At 38.0% G+C, this 25,086-nt stretch overlaps 1 protein-coding gene and 1 long non-coding RNA gene across 2 annotated transcripts; one reads left to right on the top strand and one right to left on the bottom strand.

Annotated features, from left to right (window-relative positions):
• Positions 1-1,140: 1,140 nt before the first annotated feature.
• Positions 1,141-25,086, bottom strand: LOC131547490 (interferon alpha/beta receptor 1a-like). Its single transcript, XM_058788093.1, has 7 exons — positions 24,939-25,086; positions 21,160-21,289; positions 9,303-9,493; positions 8,978-9,141; positions 7,904-8,051; positions 7,392-7,531; positions 1,141-1,464 (listed from the first exon to the last, which is right to left on the bottom strand). The coding sequence occupies exons 1-7, from the start codon at positions 24,994-24,996 to the stop codon at positions 1,387-1,389; spliced, it is 909 nt and encodes a 302-aa protein (XP_058644076.1). The 5' UTR covers positions 24,997-25,086; the 3' UTR covers positions 1,141-1,386.
• On the top strand, positions 14,362-20,822 carry LOC131547491 (uncharacterized). Its single transcript, XR_009272955.1, has 4 exons — positions 14,362-15,354; positions 15,648-15,738; positions 16,027-16,105; positions 19,373-20,822. It is a non-coding gene; the product is annotated as an uncharacterized LOC131547491 (long non-coding RNA).

The following is a 25,086-nucleotide window of genomic DNA, read 5'->3' as shown; positions in this document are numbered from 1 at the left end:
CCGTCCGGTCCGCCTGGTGGGCTCAACCTCCGTCCGTCCGCCTGGTGGGCTCAACCTCCGTCCGGTCCGCCTGGTGGGTTTCAACCTCCGTCCGTCCGCCTGGTGGGTTTCAACCTCCGTCTGGTCCGCCTGGTGGGTTTCAACCTCCGTCGGTCCGCCTGGTGGGTTTCAACCTCCGTCCGTCCGCCCTGGTGGGTTTCAACCTCCGTCTGTCCGCCTGGTGGGCTCAACCTCCGTCCGTCCGCCTGGTGGGTTTCAACCTCCGTCCGTCCGCCCTGGTGGGCTCCAGTCCTGTCTGCTCCGCCTGGTGGGCTCCAGTCCCGTCCGCTCTGCCGGCTCTACCGGTCCCAGATCACTCCCTTGCCACAAGGACCTGGCCTCCATCCTCCCCTGTTCCGCCTCCGCTCCACCTCCCTCCTGGATCATATCTGTGTGGAGCGCCTGGAAGCCGCCTTGGGGGCTCTGTCACGAATCTGGTCTGCACTCCCGCTCATTCACCACTAGAGGTCACCCCTCACCACATGGACCTTCACACCACACATCACATGGACTGCATTTCCCATCAGCCATCTCACCAATCACACGCACACAGCTGTCACCAATCATTCATTGCACTAATCACATGCACACCTGATCACACAGCATCACTAATCACACACACTATTTCAACCCTGGACATTCTCTCCCTGGGCCGAGTATTGTATGCATTATCGCTGTTTCACGAAGTCCCGTTGGTTTCCCTAGTTTTGCCTCGCCTCGCCTAGCCTAGCCTTGCCTTTGTTGGATTGTGTTTGCCCCTGCCTGGACTATCGCTGACGTTTTGACTACCTCTCCTGTCTCGCCCCTTGGATACTGTTCGCCTATCATCGACCCACACTTGTCTTAGATCACTCTTCGTCTCGTCCTTGTTATACCTGTTTGCTGTTATTTGACCCTGCCTGTACGACCACGTCTCTTGCCAATAATAAAGTCTGCAAATGGATCCGCACGCCTCTCGTCTCGTCAGCCCCGTAACATCTATAGAGCGGGAGATTACACACTCTGTGGGAATTTTGTCCAAGTGGACTTTACTGTAACCATATACATTGGTTACGGTACACTGTTAAACAGATAATAATTATGAAAGGACTACACAAAGCACACGTGTCAGCACTTTTAATTCTCAAAGAAAACAGTGCAATAACAAGGTAAAAGTGACAATATAGTACTGATCAGTGCACAAAAACTAAATGTTATAAATGTGAAGAAATTGTCCAATTATGGTTGGATAAGAAATATAAATATTTTCTATTGTATGATATATTTAATCAGGTTTGTTGGAAAAAGGCATTTAAAAATTGATTTTTGGGAAGTTTATGCAGCAGCTTAAACATTTCAAAGGAAAATTTAAAGTTTTACTTCAGCAGCTGCGGTAGAATGATTCAGTTGGTGCCATTTGATTTTGGTGCATTTCCATCCTTTGACCTAAAAAAAAAAAAAAATACAGAAATTTTGTTTTAAATTTGAGTTTAGACAAGGATTGAATGCATGTTATTGGAGTTATCCATGTACAAAGGAGGGATGTGATTAAATAAGTCTGGTGAGTCTGTGACCTTGTTAACCTGTGCTGGTCAGGGGGTGTAGCTCAGCTTAAAAAGGAGGATGTAAACTACATAGCAATTATTATATGCACAAAAAAAGGAATAACATATAGTCTGTTTATAACATAAGTTTAAATGAATTAATGAATTAATGAAAAATAAGATCCTAATAAGTAGCCTACATACAAGTAAATGTGTTATTCATTTTTTTTTTAATCAATTGTCACTGCTATAATAAGAATTTGGTCATAATTTTATTTTATTCGTATGATGTCACATGCCTCATAAAAAGTGTGTTACAGCTTGTTATTTGCGTATATATAAACACATATGTGAGAAACAAATGCGATTAACTATTATTATTCTTTATAACATTCCTTTGCAAGTTCAATGGGCAGAGTAATACAGTGTTTACTCACGGATTGAACTAATAAGAAATTACAACAGCAATGTATCTTCATGCAGCAGAATATTCAATGTAATATGCATTTAACAGCTTTATTTTGCCAACTCGCAGCTTTATTCTTAAATTTCTGCTTATTACTTTAAATGTCGACAACGCTTCGATGTAGGCTCCTTGGTGCTTGCTGTGTGGAACGTCGAAAAACATTCAGTAAAAAAACGAAGAAAAGCCGGACAAAATGCATTTAAAGTTGCTGCATATTAATGTGTGAGGCGCGTGCACACGAGGGGGATTGGATTTCGGCGCACACGCGCAGACAGACGGGACACAGTAGAAATGACAGTAAGATGGTGACTGTGATCAAAGTGAACATGTTCCTGCAGAACATTACTCTTACCTGTTTTTGTGTTTTTATTCGTCTTTACTAACTTTTTAACAAATTATGTAAGGTTTTTGCCACTGCTGTTCTAAACTAACAGCATTGGTGATTACCAAAGTCATTTTTTAGCTTTCTGTAGGCCTTTTGGTTAGCTCTGTAACAGTAATTGGCTATTTCTAATGCTATAATATACACTGAACAAAACTCAACACTTTTGTTTTTGCCCCCATTTTTCTTGAGCTGAACTCAAAGATCTAAGACTTTTTCTATGTACACAAAAGGCCTATTTCTCTCAAATATTGTTCCCAAATCTGTCTAAATCTGTGTTAGTGAGCACTTCTCCTTTGCCGAGATACTCCATCCACCTCACAGGTGTGGCATATCAAGATGCTGATTAGACAGCATGATTATTACACAGGTGTGCCTTAGGCTGGCCACAATAAAAGGCCACTCTAAAATCTGCAGTTTTACTGTATTGGGAGGGTCCGGGGGGGTCCGAAAACCAGTCAGTATCTGGTGTGACCACCATCTGCCTCACGCAGTGCAACACATCTCCTTCACACAGAGTTGATCAGGTTGTTGATTGTGGCCTGTGGAATGTTGGTCCACTCCTCTTCAATGGCTGTGTGAAGTTGCTGGATATTGGCAGGAACTGGAACACGCTGTCGTATACGCCGATTTGGTTGTTTCAGTTTGTTATTTGCCCAATAAATGACAAAAAGTTTTTGATTAAAATTTTTTTTGACAGATTCCCAAAATATTTGTGTTTTCTCTTTATTATTAAAGGTGGTGTAATAAATTGTTAAGCACTGTATGTTTTCATAGCATTCAGTTGGCACGTTTGTTTGAAGGACATTGGACAGAATGTGTAATAGTGTGTTTTTTGTCAATAAAATAAAAAAATATTTTTTTATCCGATTAATCGAAAGAATAATCGGCCAACTAATCGATTATCAAAATAATCGTTAGTTGCAGCCCTAGTTGCTATTCTGCTTCTCGCTTCACTGCTGCAATCCAGGCACGTTTCTCGGAAATCTAAACCCTTTAATTTCCGATTATTTATAAATTAACGTTAGTTCCAGCCCAGAAGGAGCACCCAACCACCAAGCAACAAGGATCTCAATTTTAATTTTGACATTTTAAACAGCAGGATTAAATAAATTATTGCAATCCCACAGTGCATCAAGCGCCTGCCGCTATTGTTTTTAATGCGCTCGAACACTAACTGGAAACGTCCAAGGACCAAAGACGTCACTTCCTTAAACAGCTGAACAGCCGTTGAAATGGTCTATAACAAAATGTGGGGTCCCTCAAGGATCTATATTGGGTCCAGTATTATTGAACATCTATATGCTGCCTCTGGCTGATATTTGTCAGAAACACATCATCTCTATGCTGATGACACTCAGCTTTACCTCCCTTTAAAGGTGGGGGACAGTTTGGATCTACAATCCTTCTTTAGTTGTTTTAATGATATTAAAGAGTGGATGGCAGCCAGTTTTCTTCACCTGAATGAATCAAAGACTAAAGTGTTAGTGTTTGGCCCTCCGAGTTGATCCAAACCTTTAATTTACTAATCAAGTAGGCCTCTTCTGTGGTTCTTAATCCTGGTCCTGGGGACCCCCACTCTGCACATTTTGTATGTTTTTTTTTTTTTTTGACACACCCAGTTCAGTTCATGGAACTCTTTCCAAATGAGCTGAATCAGGTGTGTTAAATAAGGGAGACACACAATGTGTAGAGCAGGGCGCCTCCAGGATTAAGAATCACTGGGCCTCTTATTCAAAGGTAGACAATCAAGCAAAGAGCCTTGGTATTAATGCAGAGTTTGATAAGCATATAAATCCTGTGGTTAGAAGTATAGGGTTCCTACGCATTTTCCATTTCAAAATTCCATACTTTTCCAGACTCAAATTTCCAAACCTCTCAGTAGATTTTCAGACCATATTTAACATAAATGGTTCATAGAGCATTATTTTCAGCTTTATATTTGGTATATAGTTCAGTCATCTGTAAATATTTTTATTTTCTCAGGGTTTTTTCATTTATTTTCTCGAATTGACAACATACAGAGTCCCTCAAATAAAAAATAATAAATAAATAAATAAATAAATACCGACTTTTACATGCACACAAGAAACTTTTTTGTACCCTTGAGAAACTATTCACATGTGCATGGTAATGTTTTGCATGCTTACGCATTACAATTTCTAGTTTTATATAACCTATTTCCTTTGTGCATCACTGCCATCTTACTATGAATAAAATGAGAGCATGGGTGCAAATGAATTTGATCAAAAGTTTGCTTTTCTTATGTAGTCCCTCTAATATCAAGGCCTGATGTCCGATTTAACACATCCTCTGTGGAGGCAGAGAGACCATGACACGAAATGGACTGATGGCATAACATTTGCCAAGTTCAAAGGTCTATAAAAAAGACTGGTACTGTAAAAAAGGGTTTAAAGGGTTAGTTCACCCAAAGATGAAAATTCTGTCATTAATTACTCACCCTCATGTCGTCATACTCTCCAAAATGGCGCTAGGGTGACACAGAGGAGATGAATTGTTGAATAAAGTTGTTATTTTTTAATAATTATGTGACATGGATTATTTTACCGATCTCCTTGCTACTTTTCTGGACTTGGGAACATTGCAGTTGCCTTGCTGTCTATGCAGGGTCAAGACAGCTCTCAGATTTCATCAAAAATATCTTAATTTGTTATCCGAAGATGAAGGAAGGTCTTACGGGTTTGAAACAACATGATGGTGAGTAATTAATGACAGAATTTTCATTTTTGGGTGAACTAACCCTTTAAGATTCAGCTTTCATTGGGGCAGTATGCCATATTTCAAGGCCTTAGGTAACGCATACTATGTGGCGGCCAAGAAACCACACCGCAAAATGGGTTGATGGCACAACAGGCTCAGTGTGAATTGTCCTATATGCTAAATTTAATGGTTCATTGTACGCACATAAAAGTCTGTATATTTTTTATTTTTGCAAGGTCCTTGAGGTTATGTAATACGGTGCAAAGAATATAGTGTGAAGAAACCCAAAATGCTTATAACCTGCATTTTGCATAATAAATATAGTGCACCTTGAATTCATTCAGTCATATTTGGCGATCAATAAAGAATCACTAAACAGCTGCCATGAAACCTGAAGAAGAAGAAAAACAAAACAAAAATTTTCCAGACCTGGAAAATACTTAAATCAAATTCCATACTTTTCCAAACCCCATAGGAACCCTGGAAGTAGATCCTCTCAAATCAGAAACATTGAATCCTTTTTTGTCTTTAAAGGATTTGGAAGTTGTTATGCATGCTTTTATTACATCCAGACTGGACTATAGTTACTCGTCATCATTTCACGCCTGCAGTTGGTTTAAAATGGTGATGCTAGGCTTTTGACTGGGACAAAGAACTATGCAAATGTATCCTCTGTATTAACATCCCTCCATTGGCTTCCAGTCAAATTCAGAATCAAATCAAATAAGTTATTTGTTTAAATGGGTTGGCACCCAACTTCTTCAGTTACACATGTCCTCTAGGCCATTAAGATCTGTACAAAGGTTTCAGTTAAATCTTGGTTAAAATCGAAAGGCATTCTCTGTTGCAGCTCCTCACTTATGGAGCAGCTTACCTCTTCATTTTAGATCTTGTGCTACTCTTGATGCATTTAAATATCATTTAAAGACTCATTTTTTCACTTGTATTTGACTCTACTTAATTTTGTATAATTTTGTATTTATTTAATAATCCTACGAATGTGTTAGGTCCTGATATGTAAAGCCAACACGTGTTATATAAATAAATGTGATTGATTGATTGATTGATTGATTGATTGACTGACAAAAATGCACTTAACTGTGTTTTACAGAGAGGGTAAACTTTTGATATATGACTAGAAGGGCCAGGAGCACCCAATGAAGAAGAAGAAAAACAAAACAAAAATTTTCCAGACCTGGAAAATACTTAAATCAAATTCCATACTTTTCCAAACCCCATAGGAACCCTGGAAGTAGATCCTCTCAAATCAGAAACATTGAATCCTTTTTTGTCTTTAAAGGATTTGGAAGTTGTTATGCATGCTTTTATTACATCCAGACTGGACTATAGTTACTCGTCATCATTTCACGCCTGCAGTTGGTTTAAAATGGTGATGCTAGGCTTTTGACTGGGACAAAGAACTATGCAAATGTATCCTCTGTATTAACATCCCTCCATTGGCTTCCAGTCAAATTCAGAATCAAATCAAATAAGTTATTTGTTTAAATGGGTTGGCACCCAACTTCTTCAGTTACACATGTCCTCTAGGCCATTAAGATCTGTACAAAGGTTTCAGTTAAATCTTGGTTAAAATCGAAAGGCATTCTCTGTTGCAGCTCCTCACTTATGGAGCAGCTTACCTCTTCATTTTAGATCTTGTGCTACTCTTGATGCATTTAAATATCATTTAAAGACTCATTTTTTCACTTGTATTTGACTCTACTTAATTTTGTATAATTTTGTATTTATTTAATAATCCTACGAATGTGTTAGGTCCTGATATGTAAAGCCAACACGTGTTATATAAATAAATGTGATTGATTGATTGATTGATTGATTGACTGACAAAAATGCACTTAACTGTGTTTTACAGAGAGGGTAAACTTTTGATATATGACTAGAAGGGCCAGGAGCACCCAATTAAAAAAGAAGGGGAAAAAACAAACACTTGGAACAACAGAGGAGCAGCTGATACAAAGAGCTAGATGAGAAATAACCCTAATCCTACTATATGCAGCAATAATGAGTCAGGAGACCCTACATCATACTGTACATGTAAAATATACAATTCATTCAGAACGGCTCTCTACACCATCTTCTGTCTTTTCCTGAAGAGAGCTGATAAATGTATTTGGACAAACAGTTCATCTACACATAACTACTAAAATGCAGAAACTGACCTGAGACGCATCAAATGTATTTGAAACCGTACAATATCAGATGAATTTGAAGCAGGTAACAGAGTATAAATGTTCTGTACCTCCTGAATGTGATCCGGGAGCTGAATGGCTGGGCAGAAGGTGTTCTTGAGGAGCGGAAACATCTTCTTAAAGCAGAAGTACAGCAGCAGCAGCAGAGAAATCAGGAAGTACAGGAATATCTGCCAGTACGGCATCTGACCTGAAATCACACACAGCGTTCAGTCGTAGTGTCACTGTATGTCACACACACATTCGTCTGACAGAAGATTCACTTGCCGCCGTAAGCACTGACTCTGCCTTATGTAACATCATCCATACATGTAGGGAATTAATGCTCATAAATGTGGATGAATAACCATGTAAATTACTTACAAGAACTCACAGGTATGAGTTTATGACATTTATTAAATGAATCGTTTTCCCAAAACGGTAGCCTTTACTAGGTACAGTGCCAGATGTTTGAGGTTAAGTCGTGCCGCTGGAGCACTGTTTTTTCTTTCTGTGGCTGCATGTTACACACATTTTCTTCAATCTGACATGATGTAATCGTGTGTGTGACGGAGCTGCTGACCTTCAGTGCGTGTGCAGTGTGTGTCGCTGAAGACACTGCTCTTCTCACTGAAGTCATCACGGCTCTGAACTCTCACACAGTACCACGTCTGTCTGTCCAGCTCAGTCAGCGTCACCACATTATTCTTCGTCTCCAGGACTTTAGCCGTCTGCAGGGACAGTCAGAGCAGGAAATGATGTCACTCAGCAGTGCCATCTACACAGTAATACTGCATTGAAAACACAGCAGTCACAGCCGTAAAATAAGAAGGTCCGTGAACACGACTGAATGCATCAGGTATTCTGAAATAACAATGAACTATACTTTCACTGCACTTATTATTCCTGCCTAGATTAACTGTTGATCAGCACACACTTTAACTGATGTGAACATATTTTGTTTTGTGGCACATCTCATGATATAATGAAACCATTCACCCGTGAGATGGGGAAACACTCAAACTCTCTGATGACTAAGCAGCACAAACAGACACTGATACTGCTCATCAAATGATGCTATGCAACAATTACCCTTTACACACAGCACCGGTGAAACACAAACCTGCAGACTAGTGCGAGTTCACCTCTCAGTGTGCTGTGAGAAGCCCGATACTTCATTTACTTTATACACACTTGATGAAACTGGTGAATATCTAAATAATAATAATCATCGTTAGACATTATTATGATTAAACAAAAACACAAACTAAAATTTTAGCAGTTAATATAATATTTAGAAACTATTTCTTCTTTGTTTTACCTTTTTCAAAGTCCCAAAATTTTATTTAAAGCTTTAAAAAGAGAACAGTTCCCACATGTTCACAGACTATTGGAGCCCAGTGTGTGTGAGACAATAGTTTTAACTATAAACATTTTGAGAGGAATGAATCTGGTTTGAGATCAGAAACCACCATCTTTCTACAGGATGTGGTCATGTTACTTAGCAGCAGTTCTGAGATTGAAACTGAAGATAATTTGAAGTGCTTTGTGTTCACAGCTTCTACTAGTCCTCAGCAGACGCCACATTCAGACAGTATCCACACGCAGCTCTTGCTGAAACCATGCGAGAGCTTTCGGCGCGAATGTGCACATATACCTGAGGCTCTTCAGAGCGCCTCCAGTACTGGATGTGGTAGCTAAACCTGTTGTCCAGCAAAGTTTTCATGGACTGGTTAGTGCTGCTCAGAGGGTCGGTGATGATGATCTCTAGATCTCCTTCAACCGAGTTTAGCGTCACGCTGGAGGGAGGACCTAAAGCAGCTGACAGCAGAAGAAAAGAACCGGGGTCAGCATCAAAGAATCAAACGCCAGTGCCAGGAACAGAGAAACAGACAGACAGAATAACAAAGACAGAGTACTGACAGACAAAGTACTGACACTGACAGACTGACAGACAGACTACTAACAGACAGACAGCTCACCATGTTTATCAGGACAGAATCTGATCTGGACCCAGCCGGAGGTCTGCTGTGACGTGTTGGCCTGCACACGCAGCAGATATATGCCTAGGTAATGCAGAGCAGCTCCAGTCAAATCACAGTGATGCTCCAAAACATTGACACACACTGATTTCCAGTACTTCTCATAATTCTTCTTCTGTGTCCGAAACTCCCTGTTGGAGGAAAGAACGACATGAGTGCACTTGATCTGTCAGTAAAGCAGTGCTTCCCGAGCCTGTTCCTGGAGCCCCAGTGCTGTCTCCATCAAACACACCTGATTCATCTCATCAGCAGACACTGAAAGGAGTCTGTCAGATAAAGGAGATGTGCTAGATGTGGTTGTGTGGGGCTCCAGGTCAGTTGGTCAAGAATCATTTCCACGATCAGAGACACTTCTATGAGCTGCGGCGATGTTGCATCACACATTAGACTGTGATCATGTGCTCGACCTCAAACTATCTATTACAGAGTGTGTGATGTCTCATGACCTGTACAAATTATTAGCTGTATTTTTTTCTTCACTTTAACAGCTGATTCAGTCACAATGTTATTGTTATTAAGCTGTTATTAAGCCTCATTAAAAAAACCACAACCTGACCCCAAAGAATTAATTAATTACAGACCGATCTTGAATATCCCTTTTCTGTCAAAGATATTAGAAAAGGTAGTATCATCACAACTATGTTCCTTCTTAGAGAAAAATTATATATGTGAGGATTTCCAGTCAGGTTTTAGACCATATCATAGTACTGAGACTGCTCTCATTAGCGTTACAAATTACCTGCTCTTATCATCTGATCGTGGTTGTATCTCTCCATTAGTGCTACTGGATCTTAGCGCCGCAGATCCTTTGTGGGTGGCAGATCCTTTTGACACTATCGACCACAACATTCTTCTAAATAGACTAGAAAATTATGTTGGCATTAGTGGAAGTGCACTGGCATGGTTCAAATCTTACTTATCTGACCACCATCAATTCGTGGCAGTAAATGAAGAGGTATCATATCGATCACAAGTGCAGTATGGAGTACCTCAAGGCTCAGTACTAGGCCCCTTACTTTTCACGCTTTACATGTTACCCTTGGGAGATATTATCAGGAAACATGGTGTTAGCTTTCACTGTTATGCTGATGATACTCAGCTCTACAGTATCTCACAGAAGTGAGTACACTCCTCACATTTTTGTAAATATTTTATTATATCTTTTCATGACAACACTGAAGAAATGACACTTTGCTACAATGTAAAGTAGTGAGTGTACAGCTTGTATAACAGTGTAAATTTGCTGTCCCCTCAAAATAACTCAACACACAGCCATTAATGTCTAAACCGCTGGCCACAAAAGTGAGTACACCCCTAAGTGAAAATGGCCATATTTTTTTCGAAAAACATGTTTCTAGCATTTGTAAAAGTGCATATCTAAATTACGACCCATGCTCTCAATGTCAAATGCAGAAACATTAATTCATGCTTTCATGACCTCAAGGTTAGATTATTGTGATGCTTTATTGGGTGGTTGTTCTGCACGTTTAATAAACAAACTTCAGCTGGTTAAAAATGCAGCAGCTAGAGTCCTTACTAGAACCAAGAAGTATGACCAAATTAGCCCGGTTCTGTCAACACTGCACTGGCTCCCTATCAAACTTTGTATACATTTTAAGATCTTTCTAATTACCTATAAGGCCCTGAATGGTTTAGCACCACAGTATTTGAGCGAGCTCTTATTGCATTATAGTCCTTCACATCCGCTGCATTCTCAAAACTCTGGCCGTTTGATAATACCTAGAATATCAAAATCGACTGCGGGCGGCAGATCCTTTTCCTATTTAGTGCCCAAACTCTGTAACAATCTACCTGACACTGTTCAGGAGGCAGACACACTCTGTCAGTTTAAATCTAGATTAAAGACCCATCTCTTTAGCCTGGCAGACACATAATACACTAAAACATTTCTATAATTCAAATCCGTTAAAGGATTGTTAGGCTGCATTAATGAGGTCAACTGGAACCGGAAACACTTCCCATAACACCCAATGTACTTGTTTCATCATCAGAAGAATGGCATCTACGCTAATATTAGTCTGTTTCTTTCTTATTCCGAGATCACCGTAGCCAACCGGATCCAGACTGTATCCAGATCAGATGGTGGATCAGCACCTAGAGATGACCTCTACAGCCCTGAACGTCAGCGGAGATCAGGACACCTAGATGATCCCCAGAGACAGATCCCCAGTGAAGACCTCGTCTCCTAGACGGCCATCAGGACAAGACCACAGGAACCAGATGAGTCCTCTGCACAATCTGACTCTGATGCAGCCTAGATTTAAACTGCTGATTGTGTCTGGCCAGAGGAGAATTACACTATTTCGACACACTATTTCCGCATCTAAATACTGTAACGCCCGTTTCACAGCCCAAGCGTGAGCAGCGTGTATTTTTTGGCGCCCATGTTAACAAATGAGTGCATTCACACCGGGAGCAGGAGCAGCGCGTGAGCGTCAAGCAGGAGTGTCGCGTGAGCAGCGCTGCAGCGATGGTTTCAGCGCCGAGTCTATTTTTGCTGTGCCGCTCACGCTCAATTAAAGTGACAGCGCACTTTTGATGGACAAAATAAATATGATTTCACACAAAATGTGCTAAAAATGGACAGAATAAGCATGTCCAGTGTGTTTTAAGACGAATTGGAGTAGAGCCCTGCATTTCGGCCCGGGCCCGACGGGCCCCGACTTTTTTACGTCCCTAGGGCCAGGATTCGGGCCAATTTTCACATCATAGTTCAGACGAGGGCTGGGCCTCCGGCCTGTTTTAGTTTTCTCCTTATTTTTATATTTTAGACATCCATCAATGTCTAAGCCAAGTGCTTAGATATATAAATGTAAGGAATTATTATTATTATCAATTAGTGACGAAAAAAAAATCACCGCGCTGGTGGAAACAACACGAGACCGTGCCGGGACTGTGAAGAGCGGCTCGACGGTGTTTAGAGTCCAGCAGCGATCGCGCCGTCAGCGCAGCTGTTCTGCGTTCAAATACACGCAATAAAGCTTGCAGTAAAGCCCAAGCAAAAGTAATTACCACGAATGTGTCCAGGGGAAATAGTAAGGAGATATTTGAATTACTTACTAATAAACTAGTGTTTTCTGTGTCAGTGTTGCATCAGTGTGGATTCATCTCCTCATTAGACGCGCCTTTAGAGAGAAGTGCATCTTCACGGATTAATAATGAATGAGTTTTTGTTTTTGTTTTCGATTTGATTTATTTCGTTAAGTAGTAATTTAAAGCTTTCTACAGATATATTTATCATGTCTGTGAGGCATGTATTCGCTGACTTTCGGTTCATTATTGTGAAGCGCTCCTGTTCAAGACGAGACGGCAGAAAGCGTATCGTTTTCTTAAAAGCACGACGTTTTGTTGATATTGTGAGTGCACACAAATAAAAGTAGACCCTTTACAGTTCCGAATGATGTATTACTCTTACCTTTATGAGCAAAAATGACGGCCTATTTTAAGTTGTTTCCATTGAAAAAAAAAAAATGTAATTGATTCCTCCACACAAACTATTGGATGCAGCGCACATTTATCTAGGTTTAACGTTTAAACATTTTATATGCTTGAACTGTTTTATTATATCTATAGATTTTATTTTAGGCAAGTCGTGATGATTTGAGAAGGCTAAATTGATCAAACATGCTGATCAACCTGCCGGTCTGCCGCTGGCCGCTTGGTCGTAACTTTAAGAAAGAAATATCTTGCTTAACGAACAAAAAATGCTCCAAATCGGGTCGGGCCGGTAATTCTGATAAGCTGTCGGACACGGGCCGGGCTAGGGCCTGAGCACCTCGGGCCAGGGCCGGGCTAGGGCCTAACTTTGAGGCCCGTGCAGGGCTCTAAATTGGAGTATGTCAGGAAAGAAAATGAACAATCAAAAATATGTATAGAAGATTTACCCATTTTAACTTGTTTTTCATTTTTAATTGCCATAAGAAAATTATAACTTTAAGCGTTTTATCAAACTCACAACGAAATTCATCTTGCTTAGGATCTTAAGTTACAATGGAGTATATACAGTAGGCCTACATAAGTAATTCATTATTCATTCATTACTGACAGCTTCTGTAAATATTGTATTCTGTAAAAACACGTGTTCACTTACGATTGACGTGACAAACTTGCGCCTTTTATTTATTTTCAGGAGCTAGACAGATTAATGCACATGAAACATACTGACATTCAACATTTGGCCAATGCTCAGCTCAGCGTGTTCACCTTGGTTAGAAACACATAGCCTATTTATTTTTTTATTCAGCTCTAAATAATAACTTAAACATTTTGACATTCTTACTTAGCCTATAAGGATTAGTTAAAATCCAACGAATAATTCACATTTCTCCCGATCAGTTACAAAAACGGAGCTTAATCACAAGTAATTTACATAAAGCATATTGACAGCTTCTATAAGAAATGGAGATTATGGGTAAAAGTATATATTATTAAAAAACAAAAAACAGTATAAACAGCACTTTCTATATTTGAGTGTGACTGAAACAACATGGGAGCTGTTTTTGTTGTTTACTATTTACACGCGAATCCCCAAGACTTCAAAACTTTCAAATTTATAACTGACCAACTTATAAAAACAAATTTATAGTTGTCTTTGTAAAGAAATATCGCTTTACCGCTGCTGTGACGCTGAACAAACGCTTCCAGTGCCCTTACGAAAATTAACCATGGTTTTTTGTAGTAACCATGGTTTAACTATGGTTTTTGCAGTAAAACCATAGTAACTACAAAATGAACCATGGTTTTACCACAGTAACCATAGTTAAACTATGTTTTTTGTAGTAAAACCATAGTAACTACATAATAAACCATGGTTTAACTATGGTTTTAGTAGTAAAGCCATAGTAACTACGAAATTAGATTTATCTATAGTTTTTGTAGAAAACCATAGTAATTGCAAAATGAACTATGGTTTACCACAGCATTTTTAGTGGAACCATTACAAAATAACCCATGGTTTTTCAAAAGTATTAACTACATATTTAGTTATTTCTTACTCTTAAAAAAAATAGGGCTCAATAAAATAATCATAATTAATCTCATGATTTCTGAAAATGAAATAATCAAATTTGGCAAATGTGTTGTCAGTTATTACAAAAAATACACTCTTAAAAAATGGTTCTTTGGCAGGGTGTATGGTTCCATGAAGAACCTTTAATATCCAAAAGAACCTATCCATTGCACAAAAGGTTCTTTAGACTATTTAATGGTTCTTCACAATCAACATTTTTGTAAATATTTTTTTCTGGAAAGTGAGATCAAGTGAGCTAAATGTTCCTAGCTGCCTGGTCCAGAACTCATTCCAGACTCATTTTCTTTTAGTTGTGTTCAATTAAAGCTCAATAAAGTATTAATTTTTAGTTATAAATAGTGTTTAATTAAAAACACACCAGTAGATCAGTCCTTTTATACTTTTTACTCCTATTTTAATGCTGTTTTGCATGACTCAAAAAATGTATTATGCTTATTTAGCAAAAGCAAAGTTTAGTATAAAAATCATGTTTTAAAATGAAATAAAAAGGCTCAGTGATACAAATCTTAAAATATTATTTTTTATTTTTTATTTATCCCACTATCATACATTTTGCACCAATGTATTGGTCGTAGAACTACAAAATGAGTTTCAAATTCGCGATTTAAAGAAAGATTTTAAGAGGTTTATGAATGCTGCATGACTGTGACGTGTTTAAACGGACTCGCGTGCTGAATTCGCGCGCTCATTCAAACGCTGCAGCGGAGGGAGTTTCCATGGAAACGGTACGCAACACTGTAACTGACGAACAGTAAATCTCCGTCTCTCGCTGCTGTTTTCACTGCTTTCAGATGAGTTTAGTCCCTAAAATCACACAAATATCACATACAACTGTTCCAGACACTTTCTTACATGTAACTGACATGTTTCTGTTGAATATTTACTTCACAGAAATGTTTTACAGTCTTCGAAAAAGTCCGCTAGCATCTGTTTTCAGGCGAGGTATGTTAGGCTAACTATGAAGCTTGAGCTCTTATGAAAGTTTGGGTTTTTAATCACATCTTTATGTGTAGATGAGAGGTTTTGATAGCTTTGTAAAGGGTTTGCTGTCAGTTTGTCAATGGTTTATTGGAAGTTATCTAAGTTATTTCACCTAAAATATGTGCTGTATACTGTTAATGGGTGACGTCACTTACATGAAGCACGAATTAACTGAATCTAACATTAGTTCAAAAGTGCTTTGATCTTTCATGGTAAACAAATATTGATAAATTAAAATTGTTCTGTGGTTTCAGGAGTGATAATATAATCTTTCTACAAAGGAAGAGAAGCTCCAAGATTTCAAATACCTGACGGGAGCTGCTGACAGAAATGCAGGAAACACAGGTGAGCATAGAAGAAATATGCATTCATATGCTTTTTTTTTTCACAACATATTTTCTTATATCACCATGCATCTGTTATATTACAGTTCATTAAAGGAAGGTTTTGACAGGTAGTGACACAAACCTAAATACATGAATGTTAATAATTTTATTTTAAGAAATTGTTTGTGTGTGTGTGTGTGTGCATGTACCGTTTTCTTTTCTGCGTTTCACTTCTGCTATAGCTTGTGTCCTTTAAATAAAGCTAAATATCGTTGGCTCTGTGATAAATTGCATATTATGTTTCTAGATTATGATGGCCGTGCAGCAGAGGAGTGCAGAGTCTCCTGTCGGACAACATCTCTAAGTCGCTATGAACCATGTGACTAGTAAGTAAAACCTCAAATATACAGGACACTACTGTTCAAAAGTTTATTTTTGATTTTTAAAAATGTTTTTTGAATGTGTTTTTTAAGTAAGTCTTCTGCTCACCACTACTGTATTTATTTGATTAAAAATACAGTAAGAACATAAATATTGTAAAATATTATCATTTAAAATACAACTTTTTTTATGTGAATATATTTTAAAATGTAATTTTTTTGCTGTGATCAAAGCTGAATTGTCAGCATCATTACTCCAGTCTTCAGTGTCACATGATCCTTCAGAAATCATTCCAAGATGCTGATTTGCTGCTCAAGAAACATTTCTGATTACTACCTTTGCTGAAAACAGTTTTTGCTGCTTAACATTATTATGGAAACAATACCATTCAAACATTTGTGGTAAGAAAATAAAGAAATTAATACTTTTATTAATCAAGGGTGTATTACATTTATCAGAAGTAACAGTGAAGACATTTATAATGTTGGAAAAGATTTCTATTTACTAAATTGTTTAATACATTTAATAAATGTTGTTAATTGTACTTTCTATTCATCAAAGAATCCTGAAAAAGGTATCACCGTTTCCACAAAAATGTTAAGAAGCAAAAACTGTTTTCAACTGTTTTAATAATCAGAAATGTTTCTCGAGCAGCAAATCAGCATATTAGAATGATTTCTGAAGATCATGTGACCCTGAAGACTGGAGTAATGATGCTGAAAATACAGCTTTTATCACAGGAATAAATTACAATTTACAATATATTAAAATAGACAACAGATCATTTTAACGTTTAATTATATTTTGCAATATTACTATTTTTTTTCATCAAAAACACTGTAATGTTTCCAAAATCTTGACAGTTACTGTATAATTGTTACTATATTGCTTAAATACCATTAATTGGATGGATTGGTGGTCCAAGATGCTGGGATAGGCTTCAGCCCCCAAGACCCTGGAGAGGATTTGGTTTGGAGAGTGAATAGATGGATGCATGAACTTCCAAAATACTTTGACTTGCTTTGATTTTGTTTCTATTCCGACTGTTGTTCAGCTTAAAAATACCTTTCCATTATGCTAAACCTATTAAAATTAATTCAATTCAAGTTTATTTGTATAGCACTTTTTACGATACAATCGTTGCAAAGCAGCTTTACAGGAAGTTAAGTTTCTACTATATATATGCATACGCATACGCACACATGTACGTATATATACATACATATACACATACACACAGAAGAAACCCAATATATTTAAGTTATGACAGACTTAACTTGGTAATGTGTTGTCTGAGGGTTGGCAAAATTAATTAATTCATCGCCGCGAAACCCCCTTTTTGGTTCTTTCTGTCACCTTTTTTTAAGAGTGTAGATGAGTGTGCAGAGGTGGGACCAAGTCATTGTTTTGCAAGTCACAAGTAAGTCTCGAGTCTTTGCATTCAAGTCCCGAGTCAAGTCCCGAGTCAAAATAGGCAAGTCCAAGTCGAGTTGCAAGTCCTCAACTTTTAACTTCAAGTCTTAAACAAGTCATTAGTGCTCTTTGCCCAAATTAGTGTCTCAGTATTAATTCCCATATTAAATTTATAGTAATTTATATCAGGAAGTCGGGTAGAATATGTTTTTACATAGTTTAATTTCATGTGAGATGAGTTACTAAAACTACTCAAATTCAATTTAGGGATTGTGGCAAAATAGTACAAGCAGTGGAAAAGAAAAAAAAAAAACTATTTTATTTGTAACAGAATATCAAAGACAACATAATTTCATAGAAATTACATGAAATACTTCAAAAGTAATTAAAATTAAAATAAATACTTTTTTTTAGAAATACTTTGCATGTGTATAAGAAGAATATATGCTAGGTGTTTGTTATATCTAAGCCAATGAGCTATTATTTGGAACCTCAATGAAACAGATTTAAAAACATGTGAGCAGAAACTCAGAAAGAACCGCTTTGAAAGAACTAGAAGAAATAACTGCTACCATACTTTATGTGAGAGGAAACCTGCAATATGGATGCAGACAAACTCATGAAGACAGTCATTCAAAAATGCTGTGCTACCATTCTTTATAACTAAGAGTAACAAAGACAAAATGTTGTACGTTAAATGTTAAGTATATAATATGCATAGTTGATCGCTAAATTTAGGGGCTATATGTGCTATTCACGTGTGCCTGGTGAAGGGGGAGAAAAATGTAGTATATTTTATAGTTATATATAGACTAAAATTCACAAATCATTTTGTGAAAGAACACTTCTTCAAATTATATTTTAAAATGATCATTAGGCCAATTGCTCCTTTATTTTTTTTCTTCAAATTATAGCTAATTTTTTTGCAATAATTAATTTTAAACCTAGCTTAAATCAAGGTTTATCTAATAATTATTTTGCACCAAACTTTAAACCTTTAAAAATAATCAGGTTTACATTCTAACCCATCATTTTGATCCTGGATTTAAGTAATATTTAAATCTTGATTATGGATTAACTTTAAACTTAACTGAGGTTTAATTGAAAAATAAAATGCACATGCCATTAAAATATGCAACTGATTGAACAAAAACAGTGGAGATCTGACAAAAAAAAAAAAAAGGTCTCAGAGAGGTGTTTACCAATAAAAATGAAAATTAAAGCACATCGAGTTGGTAGAGCTGCGAGGGGTCGTGGCGGGATGCGGATCCGTCACTCGTGGTCCACCTCGGCGTCGGACAAACAAAAGAAGTGAGGAATATGTTTAGCATTTCACAGCAGCAGTCACGGTGATGATGAGGCGAGCACCAGTGATCTTCTTTCTCCTGCCTGCCGCTCAAACGGGCAGGGCAGCGCTTTTCACGAGCGGAGATAGCAACTACTTTTTTTTTCGTATCTCGGTTCTTTTGTTGTAAGTTATGCTATTATTCCATTAATTTATACTAGCATATACTGTATATCAAGCACTCCCTGAACGCAGTCTCTGGCTCATTGCCAGTCAAGCGCAAGCACGCTGCACCCGTCTCGAGTGATAACGACGCTGATCTGATCAAGTCTTTCCGAGTCACAGGGCTCAAGTCCAAGTCAAGTCTCGAGTCATTGCTGTCAAAGTCTAAGTCGAGTCTCAAGTCTTCTTTAATTATGTCGAGTCGAGTCACAAGTCATCAAATTTGGGACTCGAGTCTGAGTCAAGTCTTGAGTCATGTGACTCGAGTCCACACCCCTGTGAGTGTGCAACTGACCAATAACAACTGAGTATTCCAGCAAGTTGTTTATTAATATATTCTTCTCATTTTTAGGTCCTGAGACCATATGGGGTGAAGATCAAGGCAACCAAACCAAAGGTGGACTGTAACCTACTGGACTATATGATAGACTTCATACTGACCACTACTGCCATGTATGCAGCATGAAAAGTTTTTGAAAAGAGGGGCATTTCCTTCACCAAGTAAAAGTGTGGAGGATTCATCTGGCCTTCATCGGGCCTCATGAGGTGACTCTGTAGATGTAGAATAAATCAGCTTGCTTTAGGCTTGAAATGACTGAAATCTTCTCGTGAGTTGATATCATTTTAAACATTCTTTAAAGTACTTCTCATTTCTTGTGAATGTATTTTGTAGTATGTGTAAAACTTTTCCACTGAAAGAACCTTTTTTACCTTCATTGATATTGTAATCAAGGTTGTTAATGCGATGGACTGCACACATCTGCCTGTGTTGGGCTTGTGTTTACAGGTCGTATAAAACTAGGCCTGGCTGCAACAACTAATCGATAATTAAAATAATCATCAACGAATTTGAATAGTGCATCAAAACAAACAGACCACTCATAATTCTGACTAAAACACACATTTTGCTCAAATATTTTTTTGTTAGAAATTAAGTGTAGGTTTAAAACCCTACATGTAACACAAGTAATCATATTTATGAGAGCAGTAACAGTGAAGGCACTATTGTTGGAAATGTCCATTAATATAATATAATATAATTGCTCTGTTCAGACGAATGATTGTGTTTGTTACTCATACCTCTTACAAGTTAACATTGTGTTTTTTTTGTTTAAATTGTTTTAAATTCTGTTTCAAAATAACAAGCAATCTGTTGTTTTTAGGTTTAGAATGTAATGTTTGTATTTTAAGACTTTAATGCTTATAATGAACAGCAGAGCCTACATAGAGAAATGACATTCTTTAAAATAATGGATTAAAATTATTTTAATTAAAAATTATGTATATATTTTATTTATTTATTTATTTGTCATCCAATTACTAGTATTAATAAAAAAAATCTACAAATAAATTGGTTATCAAAAAAAATTGTTAGTTGCATGCAGCCCTACAAAAGATATTGTTAAAGAGGTCGGCGGTATAATGTTGTGTGTGAACACGAAGTCATGTTTATTTGTACAACATGTAATTAATTTCTATAGAGATAATGCATTATTACAGTGAAACTATTTGCTATTTTTATTTTGTAAATTAGCAGAAAACCATCTCTACCACTGCAGTGCTTTATCACTATTTTTTAAATAAAGTTATAGTTCATAGTTCTGAATCATTTTGTCATGTGACAACAATATTTTCTTTCAGATGATGCTATAATAAAGCCTGTATCGTAGAATAGTAACTTGTCATTCTGTTTTTATTTTGTAGATGTTTGTTGAATAACTAGGCTTAAATGTAATTTGAGGTACTTTAGTAAAACCATGGTTAAACTATGGTATTACAACCATAGTTCATTTGTGGTACTTGAATCATGGTTTTTAAAACCATGGTTCGCACCAAAAAACCATGGTTACAACAGTCATGGTTTATTACAGTTTTACTATAGTATTACTACAATATAACTGTAGTAAAACCATGGTTAATTTTCGTAAGGGTGTGAATACTGTGAGTCTGACGTGACGCTCACGCTTGCGGTGTGAAACGGGCGTAAAGCTGATATAAAGCCACCCAGCTTATAACAAGCTGATGTAAAGCTGCTTTGACACAATTTGCATTGTTAAAAGCACTATACAAATAATAGTGACTTGACAAACCCAAATAATGGGTCACGTGCATGAAGCAAACGCAGACGAAGGCTCTTACTGTATATACTGCGCAGTGAAGGTGACGGTCTGGTTGGCGGCGGTCTCGTGAGGCCAGTCCCACCGCAGCACATAACGGGTGTTGAGCGAGTCCATGCTGACATTCTCAGGACGCCTCAGATCTCCAAATCCTGCCAGACACACAGAGACAGCACACCCACGTATTTATATATCAATGGTCTTTTTATGTGGGCTAGTCACAATTATTTCGGTTTACCAAAACCTTAAGAGTGCCTGCCAGAATAACATTTACATTTATGCATTTAGCAGAGACTTTTATCCAAAGCGACTTACAGTGCATTCAGGCTATACATAACATATATATATTATATACATTTTGTCATGAATCCGGTCTATGAACTTCTGTTCACTCACCAGAGGTCACTCGCTCATCACATGGACTCTTGCACTACACTACTGTTGCACTTCACCAGACTATTTCCCATCATCCATTGCACTGACGACACACAGCTGATTGCACTGATCACACGCTCATACCTGAGAACTATGGCACAATCACACACTCCATATAAACACTTCCGTTCACAGTTTGTCGAGTATTGATCTGCGTATAGCTCTCTTCTAGCGCTAGCTGCCGTGCTATTCTGGTTTTTTGTTCTGTTCCCAGTATTGTTCTGCATTTATCACTCCCCTAGTGTTAGCTGCGATAAGGAACCTGTTTGTTGTTTTCTAGTCTGTGTTCCCTGTATTTACCCCTGTCTCACCATTCGGACTCTGTTTATGCCTCGCCTGGATTATTGCCCTTGTACCTGGATTATCTCTCTGCCTTGCCTTGTTGGATATTGTTCACCGATCATCGACCCACGCTTGTCCTAGCATTACTCTGTGTCTTGCCCATGCCATACCTGCTTGCCGTTGTTTGACCATGCCTTTGTTTAATAAAGCTTTGCACATGGATCCGCACGTTTCACGGGTCGTTGGCAACGTTACAGAATACTCAGCCGCACAAGGATTCAGCGGCTTTTCTAAGGAACCCTGGCCAGGTATAGACCCATTCTACCAGCTGCTCGATCTACGACAAGGGAGTTCATCTATTGAAGAGTACATCACTCAATTCTGTGAGCTAGCGTATAGGATTCCATTTGATGAGGTTGCATTAAAAGACATTTTGCATTTTGGATTAAGTGAGCCAGTCAAGTCATGTTTACCTGAGGGGAAATTGAATTGTAGTTTAACGGATTTTTTTGGACTATGCTTTGCTGTGTGCTGCCTTTGTTTAATAAAGCTTTGCACATGGATCTGCACTTTTCACGACACACACACACACATATATATATATTTTTTTTATCAGTATGTGTGTTTACTGGGAATTGAACCCACAACCTTTTGCGCTGCTAATGCAGTGCTCTACCACTGAGCCACAGGAACACATAACTACAGAATAACTACCAGCCCTGCACCTGCTTTACAAACATTCCAGTAAACACTGCTAATAGGGATCAGAAGTGAAAGAAAATGACATTTTAAAGCAACTGTGAGAAAACAAACCTGAAAAGAAACAAATACAGAGAAATTATTCGGTGCATTAAGTGACTTGTTCATGGGATTGATCGGTAGGCCTAATTAAATCACTAATGCACAGTATGTGTTGCCTGTTTTACAGCAGAATACAAAGCAAAAGAGAAAACAATCCAGATGAAAAGACACAGCGACTGAGAAGAGCTCGTGCCACAGGCATTACTGTTACAGCACGTCACATTAAAACACAGAGCCTTTCATCATTCTCCTGACGTCTGAACGTCAAACTGAAATGATTTGTTTTGGTCTTTTTGAGTGGAAATTCCCCAAACCGGAAGTGCCTCCCATAATCTAAAAGCAGCAGGCTCCCCAGATAGCAAGCACATTCGGGCCGATTCCAGCAGAAATGCGGCACTGCCGGCTCAGTCTCAGCATCGGTGATAATGTGACAGAGCCGTGCCGACTCTACAGAACACTTCTGAGTGACAGACAGCTCTTTCTCTATGGGCCGATCTCTACAGGGCAGGTCCACACTCAGTGTAGTCAGCTGCCTTCGGCCCGGGTTCGTTTAGTCACAGGCGGGCCGCTGCTAGAATGAAGGAAATCAGTCACCGTTGCAGGATTGCCAAATCCACAGTTTTTGCATGAAATTGGGCTGATTTTAAACTGTTACGGAGGGTTGATTTTCTCTCGTGGGTTAAAGTTTGAAATATTGCATGAATTACATTTGACTGAAATGCTTGAATTGAAACGTTCTGATAAACTGTGGTAGATGTTAGGTTTTGTGAAGGATGGCCACTGATAGGAATCCTTTTAGCGGTTTATGATCAATCTGCATACATGTGACTGTAAAATATACTTTTAGAAATTGAAAAAAAAAGATCTCTCTATTTTTGGGGATTTTTTCGATAACGATAATTAGATGATATTTTGCAGAGTGTGTTATTGTGCTGATATCTGACTACCGTAGACAGCTGCAGTTTTTGATATTCTTCATATTCTGTGTGGTCAGTTCACATAATTGATAGAAATTCATCTTTTCATATAAGTTTAAATTGACTTTTACCTTTTATGGGCAATTTTACTTTTAATAAAGCCATTTTGTTCCCTAAAAGTGTGCATCTTTTGAAACAAATTGTTATATTTAATCAGTCAATTAGCATAATAAGACATTTAGGCTGTTACCAAATAAATTAAACCAGTATCAACAAAATTAATGTTTGCAGAAGTTGCACCTGAAGTGACATTTAGATGCATTTACACACTGTTTAATGCAGCTCAGAGGGACATGGAGTGCTTTAACCTGCAGTTACAAATGCATAATGTTTTGATATTTTAAACATAAAACATTGAATACTGATATTTGAAATTATTTTAAAATGAAAAGATACTTTAAATGTGAAATTAAAACCGCCAGCAGGTGGCAGCGAGTCACTGTTAACAAGTGAGTCATTGTGACTGAACCGAATCATTTAACGGTTGATTCATTCAGGAACTAAACACCATCATCCTGTTGCTCAGAGACACAAAACAGTGCTGTGGCTGTTTGGAATGATTTTTTGTTGGCGAAATGGAACAAAAACAGGAAATATGGTGTCTAAAACATAAGTCTCTTAATATTAACGGTTTTATTTAACTGTTGAATGAAATCAATATCACATGCTTATTTTTGAAGGAAAAAACGGCACTCTTCATGTGATTTTAACCATATGAAATGATATATATATATATATATATATATATATATATATATATATATACACACACACACACATATTTTCAGCCGCATATCTTGAATTTTGTGATCATTCTTAATGCATTTTATTAGACTGAATCATGCAGTGAAGGAACACACTCTTAATGCGCATGCGCACTAGTCTAGACTTCATCACGTGATGTAAGCGTGCACTCCGTAGGTGTTTTGTTTGGTTTTTGCTAAATACTCCATAATGTCAAATTGCACATCGTTAAAACAACAATTACAATATTATCGCAGACGATATATATCGCACAGGTATGGAGTTTTGATATGTGGGATATGGTCATTGTGCTACTTTGGGGACTACTTTAACCCCCGCCCCCCACTTCATCTGCCCCCACTGTATGTCTTTTGACAACTAAAATATGGTCACACTATCTTTAGGAGAAACATGGATAAAGAACATAGTAGTCGCGAAGTTAAAGCTACTGAAATGAAACACAGATGAAGCACCAAACAAGGACTGAAACTAGTTGTGATGTAAACAGAGCGAGGCGTGTCGGTACAGAGACACACATGGCGCTGTCAGATTATTAACTCACCCGCGGACGCGTTCAGCAGAAGCAGAGAACAGACGCTGAAGCAGCGTAGCGCCGTCATGTTCCGAGCATCGCGCTGCTGCTCTGTGTTTGAACACAGCGTTCTTTCGCGTCTGCTCGTGTAGACCACACAGGAAGTAGAGCTTCAGTC

Source organism: Onychostoma macrolepis, chromosome 09 (genome assembly GCF_012432095.1).
Source record: "Onychostoma macrolepis isolate SWU-2019 chromosome 09, ASM1243209v1, whole genome shotgun sequence".
In the NCBI taxonomy this organism is placed as follows: Eukaryota; Metazoa; Chordata; class Actinopteri; order Cypriniformes; family Cyprinidae; genus Onychostoma; species Onychostoma macrolepis.
This window is presented reverse-complemented; position numbering and strand designations above follow the sequence as displayed.

Bases quoted from the DNA above. Each gene is read 5' to 3' on its own strand.
- LOC131547490 (XM_058788093.1), bottom strand. From the start codon at position 24,996: ATGACGGCGCTACGCTGCTTCAGCGTCTGTTCTCTGCTTCTGCTGAAC. The intron at 9,494-21,159 runs GTAAGAGCCTTC...TTCCTCCAACAG, and splicing joins TTCACTGCGCAGTATATACA to GGAGTTTCGGACACAGAAGA. The intron at 9,142-9,302 runs GTGAGCTGTCTG...TTCTGCTGTCAG, and splicing joins ATTCTGTCCTGATAAACATG to CTGCTTTAGGTCCTCCCTCC.